This window comes from Papio anubis, chromosome 2 (genome assembly GCF_008728515.1).
Source record: "Papio anubis isolate 15944 chromosome 2, Panubis1.0, whole genome shotgun sequence".
NCBI classification, from domain to species: Eukaryota; Metazoa; Chordata; class Mammalia; order Primates; family Cercopithecidae; genus Papio; species Papio anubis.
Window position 1 is genome coordinate 89,696,284 of NC_044977.1, and position 23,193 is coordinate 89,719,476.

At 38.0% G+C, this 23,193-nt stretch overlaps 1 protein-coding gene across 10 annotated transcripts in view; it reads right to left on the reverse strand.

Moving 5' to 3' along the window:
• Positions 1-23,193, reverse strand: part of DOCK3 (dedicator of cytokinesis 3) — a 669,732-nt gene that overhangs the window by 475,111 nt on the left and 171,428 nt on the right. For all 10 annotated transcript variants that reach the window (XM_031662807.1, XM_031662809.1, XM_031662806.1 and 7 more), the window contains exon 4: positions 13,943-13,998. In XM_031662807.1, coding sequence (XP_031518667.1) covers positions 13,943-13,998 — 56 coding nt within the window. The remainder of the gene's footprint in view (positions 1-13,942; positions 13,999-23,193) is intronic.

Sequence of the window (23,193 nt, forward strand, 5' to 3'; positions counted from 1 at the left end):
ACATATGCAAATCAATAAATGTAATTAGGCACATAAACAGAACTAAAGACAAAAACAACATGATTATCTCAATAGATGCAGAAAAGGCCTTCAATAAAATTCAACATCCCTTCATGTTAAAAACTCTCAATAAACTAGATATTGAAGGAATATAACTCAAAATAATAAGAGCTACATAGGACAAACCCACAGCCAATATCATATTGAAAAGGCAAAAGCTGGAAGCATTACCTGAGAAAACTAGGACAAGAAAAGGATGCCCTCTCTCACCACTCCTATTCAACATAGTATTGGAAGTTCTGGCCAGGGCAGTCAGGCAAGAGAAAGTATTCAAATAGGAAGACAGGAAGTCAAATTATCTTTGTTTGCAGATGACATGATCCTATACCTAGAAAATCCCATCATCTCAACCCAAAAGCTTCTTAAGCTGACAGGTGACATCAGCAAAGTCTCAGGATAAAGTCAATAGTGCAAAAATCACTAACATTCCTATACACCAACAACAGGCCAGCAAAGAGCCAAATCATGAATGAACTCTCATTCACAACTGCTATGAAGAGAATAAAATACCCAGAAATACCGCTAACCAGACAGGTATAGGACCTCTTCAAGGAGAACTACAAACCACTGCTTAAGGAAATCAGAGAGGATACACATGGAACAATATGCCATGCTCATGGATAGGAAGAATCAATACTGTGAAAATGGCCACACTGCCCAAAGTAATTTATAGATTCAGTTCTATTCCCATAAACCTATTATTGACATTCTTCACAGAATTAGAAGAAACTATTTTAAAATTCCTGTGAAACAAAAAAGAGCCCAAATAGCCAAGACAATCCTAAGGAAAAAGAACAAAGCCGTAGGCATCACTACCCAACTTCAAACTATACTACAAGGCTCAAGTAACCAAAACAGCATGGTACTGGTACAAAAACAGGCAAACAGACTGATGGAACAGAACAGAAACCTCAAAAATAAGACTGAACATCCATAGCCATCTGATATTTGACAAACCTGACAAAAACAAGCAATGGGGAAAGGATTCCCTATTTAATAAATGGTGCTGGGAGAACTGGCTAGCCATATGCAGAAAATTGAAACTGCACCCTCACATCTTACACAAAAATTAACTCAAGATGGATTAAAGACTTAATTGCAAAACCCAACACTATAAAAACCCTAGAAGAAAACCTAGGCAATATCATTCAGGACATAGGCACAGGCAAAGATTTCATGACAAAAATGCCAAAAGCAATTGCAACAAAAGCAAAAACTGACAAATGGGATCTAATTAAACTAAAGAGCTTCAGCACAGCAAAAGAAACTATCACCAGAGTGAACAGGCAACCTATAGAACGGGAGACAGAATCTATAAGGAAGTTAAACAAATTTACAAGAAAAAAACAAACAACCACACTAAAAAGTGGGCAAATGACATGAACAGACATTTCCCAAAAGGAGACATACACGGAGCCAACAACACAAACTGGGACCTGTCAGGGGGATGGTGGGAGAGAAAGGATCAAGAAGAATACCTGCTTGCTTGCTTGCTTTCTTTATGGCAAGATGGCAGAATAGGAACAGCTTCGGTCTGTAGCTTCTAGCGACATCAATGCAAAAGGCGGGAGATTTCAACATTTCCAACTGAGGTACGCGGCTCATCTCACTGGTTAAACAGTGGGTGCATCCCACAGAGGGTGAGTTGAAGCAGGGTAGCGTGTCGCCTCACTCAGGAAGAGCAAGAGGTCAGGGAATTCCCTCTCCTAGCCAAGGGTAGCCATGAGGGACTGTGCCTTGAGGAACAATGCACTCCGGCCCAGATACTACACTTTTCCCACAGTCCTTGCAATCCACATACCAGAAGATTCCCTTGGGTACCTATGCCACCAGGGACCTGTGTTTCAAGCACAAAACTAGGTGGCCATTTGAGCAGACACTGAGCTAGCTGCAGCATATTTTTTTCATACTCCAGTGGCGCCTGGAACGCCAGCAAGACAGAACCGTTCACTACTCTGGAAAGGGGGCTGAAGCCAGAGAACCGAGGGTCCACCTCAGTGGATCTCACCCCCATGGAGCCAAGGAAGCTAAGATCCACTGTCTTGAAATTCTTGCTGCCAGCACACCAGTCTGAAGTTGACCTGGGACACTTGAGCTTGGTGTGAGGAGGGGCATCTACCATCACTGAGGCTTGAGCATGCGGTTTTCCCCTCACAGTGTAAACAAAGTCATCAGGAAGTTCGAACTGGGCGAAGCCCACTGCAGTTCACCAAAGCCACTGTAGCCAGACTGCCTCTCAGGATTCCTCCTCTCTGGGCATCTCTAGAAGAAAGGCAGCAGCCCCAGTCAGGGGCTTATAGATCTAACTCCAATCTCTCTGGGACTGAGCACCTGGGGGAAGGGGCAGCTGTGGGTACTGCGTCAGCAGACTTAAATGTTCCAGCCTGTCAGTTCTGAAGAGAGCAGCGAATCTCCCAGCATATTGCTCAAGCTCTGCCAAGGGATGGACTGCCTCCTCAGGTGGGTCCCTGACCCCGTGCCTCCTGACTGGGAGACACCTCCCAACAGGGAGCGACAGACACCTCATACAGGAGAGCTCCGGCTGGCATATGGTGGGTGCCCCTCTGGGACAAAGTTTCCAGAGGAAGGAACAGGCAGCAATCTTTGCTGTTCTGCAGCCTCCACTAGTGATACCCAGGCAAACAGGGACAGGGTCTGGAGTGGACCTCCTGCAAACTCCAGTACACATGCAGCAGAGGGGCCTAACCATTAGAAGGAAAACTAACAAACAGAAAGGAATAGCACCACCATTAACAAAAAGGAGGTCCACACAGAAACCCCATCCAAAGGTCACCAACATCAAACACCAAAGGTAAATAAATCCACAAAGACGAGGAAAACCCAGAGCAAAAAGGCTGAAAATTCCAAAAATCAGAATGTCTATTCTCCTCCAAAGGATCCCAACTCCTCGCCACCAAGGGAACAAAACTGGATGGAGAATGAGTTTGACAAATTGACAGAAGTAGGCTTCAGAAGGTGGGTAATAACAAACTCCTCCGAGCTAAAGGAGCATGTTCTAACCTAATGCAAGGAAGCTAAGAACCTTCAAAAAAGGTTAGAAGAATTGCTAACCAGAATGACCAGTTTAAAGAAGAACGTAAATGACCTCATGGAACTAAAAAACACAGCACAAGAACTTCGTGAAGCATACACATATATCAACAGCCGAACTGATCAAGCAGAAGAACGGATATCAGAGATTGAAGATCAACTTAATGAAATAAAGTGAGAAGATAAGAGAAAAAAGAATGAAAATAAAAGAACAGAAAAAAGAATGAAAATAAAAGAACAAAGCCTCCAAGAAATATGGGACTATGTGAAAAGACCAAACCTTCATTTGATTGGTGTACCTGAAAGTGATGGGGAGAATGGAATCAAGTTGGAAAACACTCTTCAGGATATTATCCAGGAGAACTTTTCCCCAACCTAGCAAGACAGGCCAACATTCAAATTCAGAAAATACAGAGACCACCACACACCACAAAGATACTCCTCAAGAAGACTAACCCCAAGACACATAATTATTAGATTTACCAAAGTTGAAATGCAGGAAAAAAAAACATAAGAGCAGTCAGAGAGAAAGATCGGGTTACCCACAAAGGGAAGCCTATCAGACTAACAGCGGATCTCTCTGCAGAAACCATACAAGCCAGAAGAGAGTTGCAGGGGTCGGGGGCAATATTCAACATTCTTAAAGAAAAGAATTTGCAACCCAGATTTTCACATCCAGCCAAACTAAGCTTCATAAGTGAAAGAGAAATAAAATCTTTTACAGACAAGCAACTGCTGAGAGATTTTTGTCACCACCAGGCCTGCCTTAGAAGAGCTCCTGAAGGAAGCACTAAATACGGAAAGGAAAAACTGGTACCAGTCACTGCAAGAACATAACAAATTGTAAAGGCCATCGACGATATAAAGAAACTGCATCAAGTAACAGGCAAAATAACCAGCTAGCATCATAATGACAGGATCAAATTCACACATAACAACATTCACCTTAAATGTAAATGGGCTAAATGCCCCAATTAAAAGACAGACTGGCAAACTGGACAAAGAGTCAAGATCCATCAGTGTGCTGTATTTAGGAGATCCATCTCAGGTGCAAAGACACAATAGGCTCAAAATAAAGGGATGGAGGAATATTTACTAAGCAAATGGAAAGCAAAAAAAAGCAGGAGTTGCAATCCTAGTCTCTGATAAAACAGACTTTAAACCAACAAAGATCAAAAGAGACAAAGAAGGCCATTACATAATCGTAAAGAGATCAATGCAACAAGAAGAGCTAACTATCCTAAATATATATGCACCCAATACAGAAGCACCCAGATTCATAAAGCAAGTTCTTAGAGACCTACAAAGAGACTTAGAATCCCACACAGTAACAGTGGGAGACTTTAACATCCCACTGTCCATAACAGACAGATCAACGAGACAGAAAATTAACAAGGATATTCAGGACTAGAACTCAGCTCTGGACCAAGAGGACCTAACAGACATCTACAGAACTCTCCATCCCAAATCAACAGAATATACGTTTCTCTCAGCACCACATCACACTTATTCTGAAATCGCCCACATAATTGGAAGTAAAACACTCCACAGCAAATGCAAAAGAACAGAAATCATAACAGTCTCTCAGACCACAGTGCAACCAAATTGGAACTCAGGATTGAGAAACTCACTCACAACCACACAACTACATGGAAACTGAACAACCTGCTCCTGAATGACTACTGGGTAAGTAATGAAATGAAGGCAGAAATAAAGATGTTCTTTGAAACCAGAGAACAAAGGCACAATATACCAGAATATCGGGGACACACTAAAAGCTGTGTGTAGAGGGAAATTTACAGCACTAAATGCCCAGAGAGAAAGCAGGAAAGATCTAAAATCGACACCCTAACATCAAAATTAAAGGAACTACAGAAGCAAGAGCAAACAAATTCAAAAGCTAGCAGAAGACAAGAAATAACTAAGATCAGAGCAGAAATGAAGGAGAAAGAGACACGAAAACCCCTTCAAAAAATCAATGGATCCAGAAACTGGTTTTTTGAAAAGATTAACAAAACAGGTAGACTGCTAGCCAGACTAATAAAGAAGAAAAGAGAGAAGAATCAAGCAGACACAATAAAGAGTGATCACACAGAAATACAAACTACCATCAGAGAATACTATGAACACCTCTATGCAAATAAACTAGACAATCTAGAAGAAACTAATAAATTCCTGGACACATACACCCTTCCAACACTAAACCAGGAAGAAGTCAAATCCCTGAATAGACCAATAACAAGTTCTGAAATGGAGGCAGTAATTAATAGCCTACCAACCAATAAAAGCCCAGGACCAGACAGATTCTCAGCCAAATTCTATCAGGAATACAAAGAGGAGCTGGTGCCTTTCCTTCTAAAACCATTCCAAAAAACTGAAAAAGAGTGACTCCTCCCTAACTCATTTTATGAGGCCAGCATCATCCTGATACCAAAACCTGGCAGAGACACACACAAAAAAGAAAACTTCAGGCCAATATACCTGATAAACTTCGATGTGAAAATCCTCAATAAAATACTGGCAAACCAAATCCAGCAGCACATCAAAAAGCTTATCGATCATGATCAAGTCGGCTTCATCCCTGGGATGCAAGCTTGGTTCAACATACACAAATCAATAAACATAATTCATCCCATAAACAGAACCAATGATAAAAACCACATGATTATCTCAATAGAGGCAGAAAAGGTGTCCAATAAAATTCTACACCCCTTCATGCTAAAAACACTCAATAAACTATATTGATTGAAAGTATCTCAAAATAATAAGAGCTATTTATGAGCCCACAGTCAATGTCATACTGAACGGGCAAAAGCTGAAAGCATTCCTCTTGAAAACTGGCACAACACAAGGATGCCCTCTCTCACCACTCCTACTCAACACAGTATTGGAAGTTCTGGCCAGGGCAATCAAGCAAGAGAAACAAATAAAGGATATTCTGATAGAAAGAGAGGAAGTCAAATTGTCTCTGTTTGCAGATTACATGACGGTGTATTTAGAAAACCCCATTGTGTCAGTCCAAAATCTCCTTAACCTGATAAGCAACTTCAGCAAACTCTCAGGACACATAATCAATGTGTAAAAATCACAAGTATTCCTATACACCAATAATAGACAAACAGACAAATCATGAGTGAACTCCCATTCAGAATTGCTAAAAGAGAATAGAATACCTAGGAATACAACTTACAAGGGATGTGAAGGACCTCTTCAAGAAGAACTACAAACCACTGCTCAAGGAGATCAGACAGGACACAAACAAATGGAAAAACATTCCATGCTCATGGATAGGAAGAATCAACATCATGAAAATGGCCATACTGCCCTAAGTAATTTATAGATTCAATGCTATCCCCATCAAGCTACCACTGACTGTCTTCACAGTTTAGGAAAAAAGTACTTTAAATTTAATATGGAACCAAAAAAGAGCCCGTATAGCAAGCTGGAGACATTACATTACCTGACTTCAAACTGTGCTACAAGTCTACATTAACCAAAACAGCAAGGTAGTAGTATAAAAACAGACATATAGACCAATGGAACAGAACAGAGGCCTCAGAATTAACACCACATGTCTACAATCATCTGATCTTTGACAAACCTGACTAAAACAAGCAATGGGGAAAGGATTCCCTACTTAATAAATGGTGTTGGGAAGACTGGCTAGCCATATGCAGAAAACTGAAGCTGGATCCCTTCCTTACAGAACCTTATACAAATATTCACTCAAGATGGATTAAAGACTTAAACCTAAGACCTAAAACCATAAAAACCCTAGAAGAAAACCTAGGCAATACCATTCAGGTCAGAGGCATGGGCAAAGACTTCATGACTAAAACACCAAAAGCAATGGCAACAAAAGCCAAAACTGACAAATGGCATCTAATTAAACTGAAAAGCTTCTGCACAGCAAAAGAAACTACCATCAGAGTGAACAGGCAACCTACAGAATGGGAGAAAATGTTTGCAATCTCTCCATCTGACAAAGGGCTAATATCCAGAATCTACAAAGATTAAACAAATTTACAAGAAGCCCATCAAAAAGTGGGCAAAGTATATGAACAGAGAGAGACTTCGCAAAAGAAGACATTTATTGGCCAATAAACATATGAAAAACAGCTCATCATCACTGATTATTAGAGAAATGCAAATAAAAACCACAATGAGATACCGTTTCATGCTAGTTAGAATGGTGATCATTAAAAAGTCAGGAAACAACAGGTGCTGGAGAAGATGTGGAGGAATAGGAACACTTTTACATTGTTCGTGGGAGTGTAAATTAGTTCAACCATTGTGGAAGACAGTGCGGCGATTCCTCAAGGATCTAGAACCAGAAATATAATTTGAACCAGCAATCCCTTGGGTATATACCCAAGAGATTATAAACCATTCTACTGTAGAGACAAATGCACACGTATGTTTATTGCAGCACTGCTCACAACAGCAAAAACTTGGAACCAACTAACCAACCCAAATGCCCATCAATGATAGACGTGATAAAGAAAATGTGGCACATACACACCATGGAATACTATGCAGCCATAAAAAAGGGATGAGTTAATGTCCTTTGCAGGGACATGGATGAAGCTGGAAGCCATAATTCTCAGCAAACTAACATAGGAACAGAAGACCAAACACCACATGTTCTCAATCAAAAGTGAGAGTTAAACAATGAGAACACATGGACATGAAGAGGAAAACATCACACACTGGGGCCTGTCAGGCGGTGGGGAGATAGGGGAGGGATAGCATTAGGAGAAATACCTAATGTAGATGATGGGTTGATGGTGCAAACCACCATGGCACATGTATACCTATGTAACAAATCTGCGCATTCTGCACATGTATCCCAGAACTTAAAGTATAACCAAAAAAAATTTAAAAAAAAAAAATCTTTGTATCCCCTTACCTCCCTGAGCATGCACATGGGCACACAGTTTATGATGGCCTGCATACTGCCATTGCAATGCTCAGGCCTGAATAAATATAATTTCCTTAAAAAAAAAAAAAGAAAAAAGAATAGCTAATGAATGCTGGGCTTAATACCTAGGTGATGGGTTGATCTGTGCAGCAAACCACCATGGTACACATTTACCTATGTAACAAACCTGCACATTCTGGAACCCTATACCCTGGAAGTTAAAATAAAAGTTGAAGGAAAAAATAGTTTTTCAAACTTTAAAAAAAAAAAAGGAAAAATAAAGGTAACTAAGCATTTCATATGGATGTTGAAATAAAAACTAAGATTACTTTTTTATGTGATTCATTTCTGATGTTTTTTGTTTGAAGCTTTTATCCCAACTGATAAAAAAAAAATTAAAATTTTCTTTAATAGAAGAAGTGGTAGAAACTAGACCTTTAACATTACTGGAGGAATACTTTGAAAATAAATCACTTAGCAGTCAGAATAACAATTTGGAATTGTGACCAAATAGTCAAAAACAGCTGGGAGACCTAGAATTCAACAGAACATTGTTTTAACACTTAAGAGTTGTGTGACCTGGCCGGGCGCGGTGGCTCAAGCCTGTAATCCCAGCACTTTGGGAGGCCGAGACGGGCGGATCACGAGGTCAGGAGATCGAGACCATCCTGGCCGACACGGTGAAACCCCGTCTCTACTAAAAAATACAGAAAACTAGCCGGGCGAGGTGGCGGGCGCCTGTAGTCCCAGCTACTCGGGAGACTGAGGCAGGAGAATGGCGTGAACCCGGGAGGAGGAGCCTGCAGTGAGCTGAGATCCGGCCACTGCATTCCAGCCTGGGCGGCAGAGCGAGACTCCGTCTCAAAAAAAAAAAAAAAAAAAAAAAAGAGTTGTGTGACCTAACAGAAGGGAAGAATATATAAGAATAAAGCTTAATTAACCAACTATGTAAACAGAACCAATCATTATTCATAGTTCCCTTAAAAGTAATTAATATTTGCTAAACTTAAAAGATTTGCATGCTGTAAAAAAAAATCAAAAACAAAAACCTGACAACTTTAATTCCCACAACAAATGTTTTATTGTTTATGACACAATTTACATATTTTATATTGTGCATCTACTAACAAGTTTTTGTAGTTATATTCTTAATACTGCTGTCTTTTAACTCTTAGACTAAAATTGTTTATATACTATCTTTACAGTATTCAAATATTCTGTATATGTGTATATATTTGCCCTTGCCTGTGAATTGTGTACTTTTGTATGCTTTCTTGTTGCTGTGTAGCATCATTTTGTTTCAACTCAAAGAACTCCTTTTAGCATTTTTTTATAAGGCAGGTCTAGTGGTGATGAACTCCTTCAGCTTTTGTTTATCTGGGAAAGCCTTTCTCTCTACTTCATTTCTGAAGGACAGTTTTGCTGGGTACTGGTTGACAGTTTTTTTGTTTCCTTCAGTATTTTAAATATATCATCCTGCTCCCTTCTGGTCTATAAGGTTTTGGCTGAGAAATCTGCTAACAGCAGATTTATGGAAGTTCTCTTATATAAGACAAGTCCTTTTCATTTTGCTACTTTCAAAATTCTCTTTGACGTTTGGCAATTTGACCACAATGCGTCTCAGCATGGATTCCTCTTAAAGGGTTGTTTGGACTTCAAGGATCAATGTTCATTTCCCTCCCCAGATCTGGGAAGTTTTCAGCCACTGTAAGTTTCGTGCTCATTTCTCTTCCTGCTCTCCCTCTTCCTCTCTCTCTTGCCCTCCTTCTGATAATCCCATATTGAGCATATTGGTTTGCTTGATGGTGTCCTTTTAGTTTCTTAGGATTTCTTCACTCTTTCTCCTTTTTGATTCTCTGAATGAATCATTTCAAATGACCTATCTTCAAGTTGACTCGCTCCTCTATTTGATCAAGAATGCTGTTGAAGTTCTCTATAGAATTTTTGTATTATTTATTGTATTCTTCAGCTCCAGAATTTCTGTTTGGTTCTTTGCTTTCTTATGGTTTCTATCTCTTTGTTGGTATTCTCATGATTTTCACTTTTCATTTTCCTCATTTAATTTAGTTGTCTATCTGTGTTCTCTTGTAACTCATTTAGTTAAGTAATCTTTAAGACTATTATTTTGAGTTGTCTTGTAGGCAATTTATAGAACTCCTTTTCTTTAGGATCTGTTATTGAATATTTATTTTGTTCCTTTGATTGTGTCATGTATTCCTGATTCTTCATCTTCCTTGCAGCTTTGCTCTGGGGCCTGTACATTTGAAGAAACAACCACTCCTCCCAGTCTTTATGGACTGACTTCAATAGACAAAGACCCTCAACCAATCAGCTCAACCAGATTCTGGGAACCTCTCAAATCTCTTCTATGAATGTACGCACTTCATTCCACCATCCATCCTGAGAGTCTCAGGGTTGTGTGCCTTCTCCCAATCTCACAAAGAAATGATGGCCACAGTAAGAGGCCCATCTCTTTTCCCTAGGGCAGTACTCTAAAATTCCAGGATGCATGCTTCATTCTTCTCATTCCCTTCTGAAGCAGAAGATTCACAGATATGCACCTTCTCTCAACCCTGCAGAGCTCTACTGGCCACAGTTGCCTGCCCTCCACTTTTCTCTAGAGTGAGGCACTGAAATGATGGGCTACTGCTCCCACTCCTCTCCCTCCCTCCTACAGAAATCTGAGGGTTGTGCACTTTTTCCAATCTTGCAGAGACAAGCAAGCTGCAGTGAGCCTCTCACTCCCTTTCTTTGTTCTTAGCTTCCCCCACAAGTTTAAATTATGCTGGCTACTCCAGCACTCTGGGTGAGGTGGGATAGAAAGAGGTCATTCAAGCAGCACCCACAAATGCTAGAGATGTTTGTTGTACAGTCCACTTGTTCTTTGCCCCACTGGAGGAGTCACAGTCTGGGACAAATTCTCTCTTAACCAGCTGGGAGAAGGGACTGACAAAGCTAAGAGTGAAATTGCTCTTCTTAGCCATTTCAATGTGTCTACTCTCTGTTTTGTGCTCCTCTGGAGTACCGCAACTTCTTCACTGGATACTGGGCCTCTTATAAAGGTATTTTTCTTGGTATACCATTGTTAAATCTGTGTTTCTGTAGGGGGATGAGAGCTGAAACTTCTTATTCTGCCAAATTGCTGATGTCATGAAAGACTACCACTTTCTGGTTGGGTTCTATTCCACTACAACATAGTAAAATGAAAAATTCTCTGGAGAAAAAGGCCAAAGTAAACATGAATCTCTCCTTGTGCACATCCCTTCCATCAAAGATCACAGCCCCTCAAGATTGGTCTTGCCCAACCAATTGTTCTCCAGTGCCTGTAGACAATTGTTTTTTAATATTTTCTCCAGATTTTAGAATTTTTATTCTGGACCACCAACTTACTGGACATTTGGATATGGAAGTAAATTCTAAATAGCTTTCTAAGATTTACATCCCACTTCCAGCAAATATGGCTTCTCTGTGTGTAATTTTATGTACAGCCACAACACTTCTACTTTCCTGAAGCAAACTGAATCCAGGTGGGGATTCTTCTGCTAGCAAAGTGTTCCCCAATGTCCTTTGTAACTATAATAAATGGGACATATGACTCATGAACTTAAGGTAAGTTCCTTATCATCAGAAAGTGTATTATTTTGCTGGTATTTTCTAAGGCACTCTATTTCAGAATCCCTAGATACTATCTATATCTCCTTTTCTCATCTTGGTCCCTCATAGCTTCTGCCCACTTTCAGCTCTGATCAGCCTCATTACTGATAAATCAAGGATATTATTTCTGAATTTTGTGATAAGCCATTCACATTCAGAAAATGTTTTTAAGCACTTTCCAAAATATATGCTTTGCTAATCCCAAGTCGAAATACTCTCTTTTCCTTTTCTCACACTTCTATCCAGGCTCGATACTTCTGATAGTCCTTACTTATAAACTTGAGATGGCAGATTATTTGCCGCAAAGGTTCATAAACATGAGATGTATAAGTTGTTTTTCTTTTTTATGTCCTTATGGCTTTAACATGTTTTGTAAAAGGAGAAGGAGAAGAATAAGAAGTATGCTAGTTGTGGATTCATATCAGAATCTTCCAAGTTATATTCTTACTATTTCCCCAACACAAATTTTATATTGGAAGGCATACAAGACAATTAATAATAACTATCATCTCCAAATCTATTCTTCTAAGTACTAATCATGAGGCTAAAATCCACAAGCTGTGTTTTGCAGTCTCCATTGCCAGCTGGGAGCATTAGAAAGATACTGAGGAAAAGAAGGTAAAGAAGTGTGTTTCCTGCTGTTCCTGTAAACAAGTTCTTTCAGTGAAAATTGGTTCCAGCCTCCAGTTGCTTTTGGCATTCCCCAAAACAGCCTCATTACCACCTTCTTTACACATACCAACAGTAGCTATTTGATATTTCCTCCTCAAATTTCTGAGCTCCAGTGTCTCTAGATCTAATTTCCGAGTTCCTGGGTTTCGGTATCCCCAACCCACTATCTTTTGTATCCCCACCATTAATGTGTAGGCCGCTTTATGCAGTTATAATCTATGGGTTACATCAGGATTTCCTCTTTTGTTCTTTCAGTCTTCAAACGTGTGTAAATAATTTCTCACATTAAATTCCACCTCATAAAGTGACTCATGTTTCTATTTTCCTGAATGAACCCTAACTGACCAGAAGGTTACTCTGATGCTTACTCACCCTCCAGTCAAGAACAGTATTTCTACTTTAGGAAGCTACCTTGGTTACAAATTATATAGTACCTTTTTTTTTTTTTTTTTTTTATGGCTGCATAGTATTCCATGGTGTATATGTGCCACATTTTCTTAATCCAATCTGTCACTGATGGACATTTGGGTTGATTCCAAGTCTTTGCTATTGTGAATAGTGCTAAAAAAGGATGAGTTTGCGTCCTTTGTAGGGACATGGATGCAGCTGGAAACCATCATTCTTAGCAAACTATCACAAGAACAGAAAACCAAACACCGCATGTTCTCACTCATAGGTGGGAACTGAACAATGAGATCACCTGGACTCAGGAAGGGGAACATCACACACCGGGGCCTATCATGGGGAGGCGGGAGGGGGGAGGGATTGCATTGGGAGTTATACCTGATGTAAATGACGAGTTGATGGGTGCAGCAGACCAACATGGCACAAGTATACATATGTAACAAACCTGCATGTTATGCACATGTACCCTACAACTTAAAGTATAATAATAATAAATTAAAAAAAAAAAATTTTTTGAAATAAAAAAAAAAAAACAAATTATATAGTACCTACATTTTATGTTTTAAAATAATAAATTTTGAAAAATAAAATCAAAACTATAATACTTACTATTTTTAAAAACAGAACACGATAAAGAATTTTTTGAAAACTCATTCATATTCCCAACATGCAAAAACAAGTGGTAACACTTTGATATATTTATTTCTTGTCTCTTTTTAGGGAGATTGCTTTGTTTTTAAAATTTGTGATAAACCGTTTTGTATATTGTCTTCTTATGCTTAAGGTATACCTTTAAACTTTTTCAATTTCAACTTGCAAATAAAAAATTTTAAAAGTCTCTTTCACTTTGTAAAAACAAAATGACATATTTTTCTTTAACTCCTACCCTATGAATGACTATGCTCAAAATAGTACTTAATTTTTTAAAACATACTGCATGCCTAATTTATTTTATAAAATTCACAGCTAACGTCACTTCTTTCGTATACAAGAAAACAGATTAAAGTTGTCTGTATTTTAAGAAAACATTATTCCCTTAGAATTACATGATAAAGCATGTACATTTTTGCCAGGAAAACATGTCAATGGTATATTTTATACTATGAACCAAAAAGAAAAACAATCCTCCTCTATAGCCTATAAAAATTGTAAATAAATTTAGTAAGGCCAATTACTCACCCCCTATTACTGACAATTGCCTTTTTCAAGTGAATGTAATTTGCAGGAAAGATCCCCTGTAAAAGAGAAAATATTTCCCATTAGAAAAAATAAACTGTGATTAACATTCATATATACAAAAATAGCAATCAGATCTCAGCACAGAAACATAGTAGATCTCCTGCTACAGCAACCACTTTGCACATTAAGTATGCAGAGCTGTACAAAGTATATTAGATAGGAATTTCATGGCCATATGCAATCAAAATCTATCCTCAGGAGACAACCATGATCTTTAGCACTGCAAAATTAAACTTTAAATTTTAATTTTAAAAGAGTTATAGATTAGAGATGGTCCATCAATTCACTCTCCAGATATAGTATTATGTACAAAACTTGTCACATATCTCCAAAACTAGTATCATCATCTAACCAACAACTTACAGATTATCTAGCTCTGGGCTGGAAAAACAATCATCAGATTCTAGCTAACATTAATGTTCACAGGAGTGAATCAACTCGAGAACTGCTAAAATATGTCTTCTTTTACTCTTTCCAAAACTGTTTCTACTTTGTTATTTACCATAATTTGATTCCAATCCCTAAAGAATAAGTAGCGTATTTAAAAAAAAAAAAAAAAAAAAAACACGTCAGTTTTCCAATCAATGTTTCACCCCATCTCCTGATGTATAAAATGCTCTTCAAATAAAACATGAATGGCTTACAGGTTTGGTGGCTCATGCTTGTAATCCCAGTGCTTTAGGAGGCTGAGGTGGGAGGACTGCTAAAGGTCAGGAGTCCATGACTACTCTGGGCAACATAGGGAGACCCTGTCTCTACAAACAATTAAAAAGTTAGCCAGGTGTGATGGTGCACACCTGTACTCCTAGCTACTTGGGAGGCTGAGGTGCACACCTGTAGTCCTAGCTACTTGGGAGGATGGCTTGAGCCCAGAAGTTGGGGCTATAGTGAGCTATCATAGCACCACTGTACTCCAGCCTATGTGACAGAGCAAGAACCTGTCTTAAACACACACACACACACACACACACACGTCCTAAATATTTTTTATACTCTGTGGCCCACACTACCACCAATAATCATCCCAATGAAGGCTATAAGCAATTAGACTACAGTAATAAATTCTGTGTGTTGGCTCATAATAAAAGAGCATATGCTAACGTAAAATCCTAATATGGGAGAATAGAGGGACTTAAAAAAGGATTTAAAATGCAACCGCATGTAACCATAGCTAAATGATGACTATTGTTTATCTGTTTTTAAAAAAAGGAATTGATAGTAAAAAGCTTTAAAATATACATGCTCAGCATACACTTCGGAGAAGATGAAAGAAACATACATTTCAGTATTCCTCCAAATAAACACCTAGTGCATACCTAAAAACTCTGGAATATATATACATACATAACCAAAATAAAAATATTCTGAAAGGTAGAGAGAAGAAGGCAGACCAACTAGGGATTGTGGGAGACACAAAAAAACACAGTGGTGAATTCCCTAGTTTATCTTTTTGCATATATATCAGGCTATTTGAAAGTGAAGAAGCTGGAAACCTGGAAGCATCAACAGGCACAGACAGAAAGAAACTCCAACAAAAACTTGCTCTCTCTAGCCAAAGAACCAGGAAAAGGTCATCCTGTTAAGACAGAAAACTTTTAAACAATAACCACTATACTGCTGTCAAACAGCACCCCTTTCTGCCCCCAACTCCAAAAAACTGTGACCTAATCCCCACCCACACAAGCAAGGTCAATTGGAGATACTAGACTTTCACCATCATCAGGCAGTAACGAAGCACTCAGACCCATACTGGGGTAGCATAAGAGGTGGCTGGCTGTTTGGGGACCCGAAAACCTTCTCCAGTAGCTAGTAACAAGCTCCCACCACACAGTGGCAGTGGAGATTGCCTGGATTATCTGGACTTACACCCCTAACCAGCATTAATAGGACTCCCTCCATCAGCCTTCTCTGGTGGTATCAGAACTGCCCCACGGGACAGTTGGACTGAAAAAGTACATGAAGAAATAATGGTATACTAGTGAGGATGTGACGCAACCTCATTCATTGCTGGTAGGAATACAAAATGGTATGGTCACTTTAAAAGACACTCTGGCAGTTTCATACAAAACTAAACATAGCCTTACCATATGATCCAGTAATTACACTCCTAAGTATTTACTCAAATGAGTTGAAAATCTGATGTCCATACAAAAAAACTGCATACAAAAGCTTATAGCATTTTTCTTCATAAATGCCAAGACTTGGAAGCAACTATGATGTCCTTCAACAGGTGAATGGATAAGCAAACTGTAGCACATCCATACAATGAAATATGATTCAGCAATAAAAAGAAATGAGCTATAAAGCCACAAAAACATAGGGAAAACATTAACTGCATATTGCTAAGTGAAAGAAATCAATCTGAAAGGCTACATACTGTATGACTCCACCTATATGATATTCTAGAAAAAGCAAAACCATAGAGACAGTAAAAAAAAACAGTTGTTGCCAAGGTTCCTAGGGGAAGTGGGAAAGGATGAACAGGTGGCACACAAGGGCATTGTTAGGGCAGTGAAACTATTCTGCATGGTACTGTCCTAACGACAGCTACATAACACTATGCATTTGGTAAAACCCTTAGGACTGTACAACACAAAGAGTAAACCCTAATGTAAATAATAATATTAATAGTGTATCAATACTGGTTCATCCATTATAACAAATGTTCCACACTAATGCAGGATGTTAATAATAGGAAAACTGAAGTGGGGGGTGGAGACGAAAAGCCTGTACTTTCTGCACAATATTTCTGGAAACCTAAAACTCTTTAAAAAATAAAGTCTAATTTGAAATGTAAAATTTAAAAAATGACACGAAACTTCCAAATTTGGAAAAAGACATAAAGGTACACATTCAAGAAGTTGAATGAATCCCAAGCAGGAAGAAAACCAAGGAAATACACAACAAGTTACAACATAGTCATTTTGGAATACTATGGGCAAAGAAAAAATTGACAAGAGAGAAACACTTTACCTATAGTGAAAAAAATTATATTAATTAATTTTTCATCGAAACCATAAAAGATAGCAGCACCAGTCACAATAGCCAAAAGCTGTTGACAACCCAAATGTCCATCAACTGATAGATAAATGAGCTGTTCATATTATTGAATGGTATATATCCAGCCGGGCACGGTGGCTCACGCCTGTAATCTCAGCACTTTGGGAGGCCAATGCGGGCAGATCACCTGAGGTCAGGAGTTTGAGACCAGCTTTGCCAGCATGGCAAAATCCTGTCTTTACTAAAAATACAAAAATTAGCTGGGCATGGTGGCGGGTGCCTGTAATCCTAGCTACTCAGGAGGCTGAGACAGGAGAATCGCTTGAACTCAGGAGGTGGAGGTTGCAGTAAGGTGAGATGGTGCCACTGCACTCCAGCCTGGGAGACAGAGCGAGACTCCATCTCAAAAATAAAAAAAAAAAGAATGGTGTATACTTGCAGTGAAACATTATTCAGTCATAAAAAGGAATGTACATGAACGAACTCAGAAAACAATATGCTGAATGAAAGAAGACAGATGCAAAAGACACCTATTACATAATTTCATGTACACGAAATATTCAGAATAGGCAAATACACAGAGACAGAAAGAAGTCAAATGGTTGTCAGGAGCAGGAGGATGAAAAAACGTGACTGCTTAAGGGGCTTGGAAGTTTCTGTTTGTGGAAATGAAAACATTTTGGAGCATAATAACGGTGATGTTTGTAAAACATTATGAATGTACTAAACGTCACTCATGGTAAATGTTACATGTATTTTACATTCTAGATTTTTGAAAAATACGTATAAAATATTTAAAATACAAATTCCTATAATTTTCACTGAAAATATAGAAGACAGAAGGAAGTGGCACATTTGTCAAATGCTGAAAGGAAAGCATTGTCAATCTAGAATCTTATACCTACCAAAAATACATTTCAGGCATGGAAGAGAAATCAAAACATTTTCAGATGAAGGAAAATGAAAATAATTTGTCACCAACAGAAATACCCTAAAAATAAAGGTGAAAGAAAATTCTCTAAGCAGAAAGAAAATGATAAAACAAAAAACCATGGAACTACACTAAGAAGAAAAAAATGTAAGCAAATCCATGGGTAAATATAATAGACTTTCATTTTTCTCTTGAATTTTCTTAATTAGATTTGATGGTTGAAGCAAAAACTATAGTACTAACTTATATGATTCTTAGTTTATGTAGAAAAATAACTGATACAATTATATTATCAAAGAGGTAAAGTGATATAAAAGAAGATAACGTTTCTATAATTTACTCCATTGGAAAAAATGACAACAACAGCTGACTATAAGTTCTGCATATATGATATAAGCCTAGGGGTAACTACTAGAAGAGCTCTACAAAGGGATACATTCAAAAACACTATATATCTAGACATGTGTACATGTGAAAATGGAATTCTTTTCAAAATTTCAATTAAACCACAAGAAGGCAGGACAAAGAAAAGAGAAAAATAAAAAATTATTTTATAGAGAAAACAGGAACAGAACATAACAAAATAAAATGGCAGACTTAAATCCTAATACATCAATAATTACACTAAATGTAAATTATATAAATGCACTCAAAGACAGAGACAGGCAGAGTATACAGGTAGATATGACCAACCTATATGGAGTCCACAAAATAACTCATTCTAAATACAGTGATACAAGCTAGCTGAGTGTAAAAGGACAGCAGGATATGTTACACAAAAATTAATCAAAAAAAAGCAGTGGTTAATATCAGATAAAGTGGACTCCAAAGCAAAAAAGAAAAAATTACAAAACACAAAAAGATACCTTATTTAATGACACAGGATTAACCACCAAGACATAGCAATTATCAATGTGTATGCACCAAACAAAAGCTACAAAATATATGAAGTAACACTGACAGGAATAAAAATAGGTAAACCCACAATTACAGAGAGGTATAGAACTAGACAGAAAATCAGCAATGATAAAGAAAAACTCAACAACACTAACAACCAACAGGATCTAGCAACAGTCATTGAATAGCCACCTAACAAAAGCAAAATATACTTTCACTTCAAGTGTGTACACCAAGGACATACACCAAGAGGACATACACCAAGAAAGATCATATCTTGGGGGAAAAAAACATAAGATTAAAAGAAATGAAATCGTACATGGAATATTTTCTCCAACCACAATGCATTGAAACTAAAAATTGGTAACAAAAAAAAATTTCTAAACGTTTAGAAACAAAACAATATACTCTAAGTAATCCATGCAAAAAGAAATTCTCAAGGCAAATAAAAAATTATACCAAACTGAATGAAAATGACAATACAATATAACAGAATTTATGGAACACACATAAAGCAGTGCTGAAAGGAAATTTTATGACAGCTAAATACACATATTAAAGAAGAAAAGTTTCAAATCAATAATCTAAGCTCCCACCTCAAGAAATTAGAAAAAATAGAGAAATATAAAACTGAAGCAAGCAGAAAGAAAGAATACAATGTAGAAATCAATAAAATTGAAAACAGAAAAGAAACAGAGAAAATCAATGAAATATAAAGCTGGTACTGGACTATATATATATAATCAATTGATTTCCAGTCAGGCAAAGAAGAAAATAGAGAAGATGCAAATTATCAGTATCAGGAAAGAAACAGGGTATCATTACAGATCCCACAGATATCAAAATGTTTATTTTAAAAATACTATAAAAATCTCCACACACATCAATGTGACAACTTACAGGAAATAGACCAATTCCTTGAAAAACACCAACTACCACAACTCACTCAATCTAAAATAGATAATTTGAACGTCCTATATACTATTAAGAAATTTTAATTTATATTTTGAAAACTCCTAAAAACTCTGCAGCCCCAGATGGCTTCACTGCTAAATTCTACCAAATGACTGCAGAAGAATTAGCTCTAATTCTACCAAATCTCTACCACAAAATAACAGAAGAGGGCCAGGCACAGTGGCTCACACCTGTAATCCCAGAACTTTCAGAGGCAGAGGCAGGAAGATGGCTTGAGCCCAGGAGTTTGAGATCAGCCTGGGCATTTTGTAGAAACCCCATCTCTATTAAAAAGTTTAAAAATTATTCAGGTGCAGTGGCATGTGCCTGTAATCCCAGTTACTTGGGAGGCTAAGGTGGATCACTTAAGACCAGGAGTTCAAGGCTGCAGTGACCTATGATCACACCACCGCATGCCAGCCTGGGTGACAGAGTGAGACCCTGTCTCTAAGAAAATTTTTAAAAGAATAAAAGAAAACAATATTCTTCAATACATTTTTAAAAGCTGGTACTACCCTGATACCCAAATTGAACAAAGACAATATAAAAAATCACAGACTAATATTCCTCATGAATATACGTATAAATATGCCTAATCAATTATTACTACATATAATTCAGTAATATGTAAGAGTTAGGCATTGTGAGGGTTATTCTAAGGATGCAATTCATCTTCAATACTCAGAAAAATCAATGTAATCTACCACATTAATAGTTTAAAGAAAACAATCATATTATCATATCAATTAATGCAGAAAATAAATATGGCAAAATTCAACACATATTCATGATAAAAATAAAATTCTTGGAAACACCAAAACAGAAAATTTCCTCAACCTGATAGAAAGCACCTACAAAAAAAGCTACAGCTGGCTGGGAGCGGTGGCTCATGCCTGTAATCCCAGCACTCTGGGAGGTCAAGGTGGGCAGATCACTTGAGGCCAGGAGTTCAAGACCTGTCTGGCCAACATGGTGAAACCCCATCTCTACTAAAAATACAAAAATTCACCAGGCATACTGTAGTCCCAGCTATTCGGGAGGCTGATGTGGAAGGACTGCTTGAACTCAGGAGGCGGAGGTTGCACTAAGCTGACATCATGGCACTGCACTCCAGCCTCAGAGACAGAGCAAGACTCCGTCTCAAAAAAAAAAAAAAAACCTATAGTTAACATTAATTAGTGGTGAAAGAATGTATATATTTTCCTCCCAAGATCAGAAACAAGGCAAGGTCCACTTTCAACACTCATATCAATATACTGCTGGGAACTCTATCCAGTGCCATAAGGTAAAAATGTAAAAAGTAAATAAAAAGCATACAAGATTAGAAACAAAAAAAATTAAAATGCCGCCTAGAACAAGAGAATTCTGAAAGGTTGCAGATACAAATAAACATACACAAATCAATTATATTGCTATATGCTAGCAATAAATTCTGAAACTAAAAACACAGCACCATTTACACTCACTCAAAAAGAGTGATTCAGTTAGATATAAATCTAACAAAACAGACACACAACTTGTACGTAGAAAACTAAAAAACACAGATAAAGATATCAAATATCATACTATGCTTATGGAAGACTCAATAAAAGGATGCAAATTCTGCCAAATTGGTAAATATGTTTAATATGATTCCCATAAAAATGACTTATATGGAAAGGCAGAGAGACTAGAAGAGCTAAAAATAATTTTGAAAAAGAATAAAGTGAAAATAACAGTCTACTTGATTTTGAGATTTATTATATAACTAATCAAGACTGTGCAGTATTGGCAAAGGAATTTACATATAGATCAATGAAACAGAGAACCTATAAACAGACCCATACAAACACATGCCACTAATCTTCTATAAAGATGCAATAGCAATTTAATGGGAGAAAATAACCCTTTCAACAAATGATACCAAAGCAAACGGACATCAATAAACAAAACTATAACCCTCAACCTAAGTTTAAAACATTCTATAAAAATTAACTTAAGATAGATCACATCTTAATTGTAAAACTGTAAAACTTTTAGAAATGTAACACAGAATAAAAATTTCAACTTCTAGGGTTAGCCAAAAATCCACAGACTTGACACCAAATGGACAATCCATGAAAGGAAAAATTAACAGATAGGAATTCATCAAAATTAAAAACTATTTCTCTGTTCAAAAAAAGCAAACTGTCAAGAGCATAAAAGGACAGGTTACAGACTGGAAGAAAATATTTTCAAACCACACATCTGACACAGACTAGTATCTAGAATATGTAAAGAACTCTTGCCCCTTTCTATGCAGTCAAACTGAGCCAGCATCTGGGCCCATCATCAGGCCACACCTTCCTCAGTCACGCCCTCTGCATCCTGATCACTGACGACAACTAAGTGAGCTAGCTTCAGCAGGATCCAAACATTCTGCATACCAAAAAAAAAAAAAAAATGCGCTTCCTGAGGAAGTGGGTGGAGAACATGGAGGCTAAAGTATTATCTGTTATTTGCAAAGTTGAATCAGAAGAAAATACCAAGGAAAAAAACAGAGTAGGAAAGTAAAGGAAAACAAAAAGATAGATGAACCATTAAGTCAGGAAAGTGATCTAGAAATCAACAATGAAGATGTGATTGAACCAGACACTGGACGCCTCTCAAGAAATGGGAAATGAAACTGTAAAGATAACTAAGAAGATGAAGATCAGGCAAATGGTAAGAAAGCGGCTGCGGCCAGGTGCAGTGACTCACGCCTGTAATCCCAGCACTCTGGGAGCCTGAGGCAGGCAGGTCACGAGGTGAGGAGTTCGAGACCAGCCTTACCAACATGGTGAAACCCCATCTCTACTATACAAAAATTAGCCAGGCGTGGTGGTGCACACGTGTAATCCCAGCTCCTCAGGAGGCTGAGGCAGGAGAATCGCTTGAACCCAGGAGGCGGAGGTTGCAGTGAGCTGAGATCATGCCATTGCACTCCAGCCTGGCAACAGAGCAAGACTCCATATCAAAAAAGATAAGAGAGGGGAGGAGAGGGGAGGAGAGGGGAGGAGAGGGGAGGGGAGGGGAGGCAAGGCGAGGCGAGGCGAGAGGAGAGGAAGCGAGGCTGCCATTGAAGCCCTAGATAATGGTGCACTACAGAAAGCCACTGTCTTGTTCACAGATGCCATCAAGCTGAATCCTCACTTGACCATTCTGTATGTCAAGAGAGTCAGTGTCTTTATCACATTACAGAAGCCAAACATTGCCATTCGAGACTGACAGAACAAATGAAATAAATTCTGATAAGGCTCAGCCTTACAAGCGGTGAGGAAAGCACACAAATTTCTGGGCCATTGGAAAGCAGCAGCTATAATCTTGCCCCTGACTATAAACTAGATTGTGATAAAGATGCTAGTGCAATGCTGAAAGAAGTTCAACTGAGGGCCAAGAAAATTGCAGAACA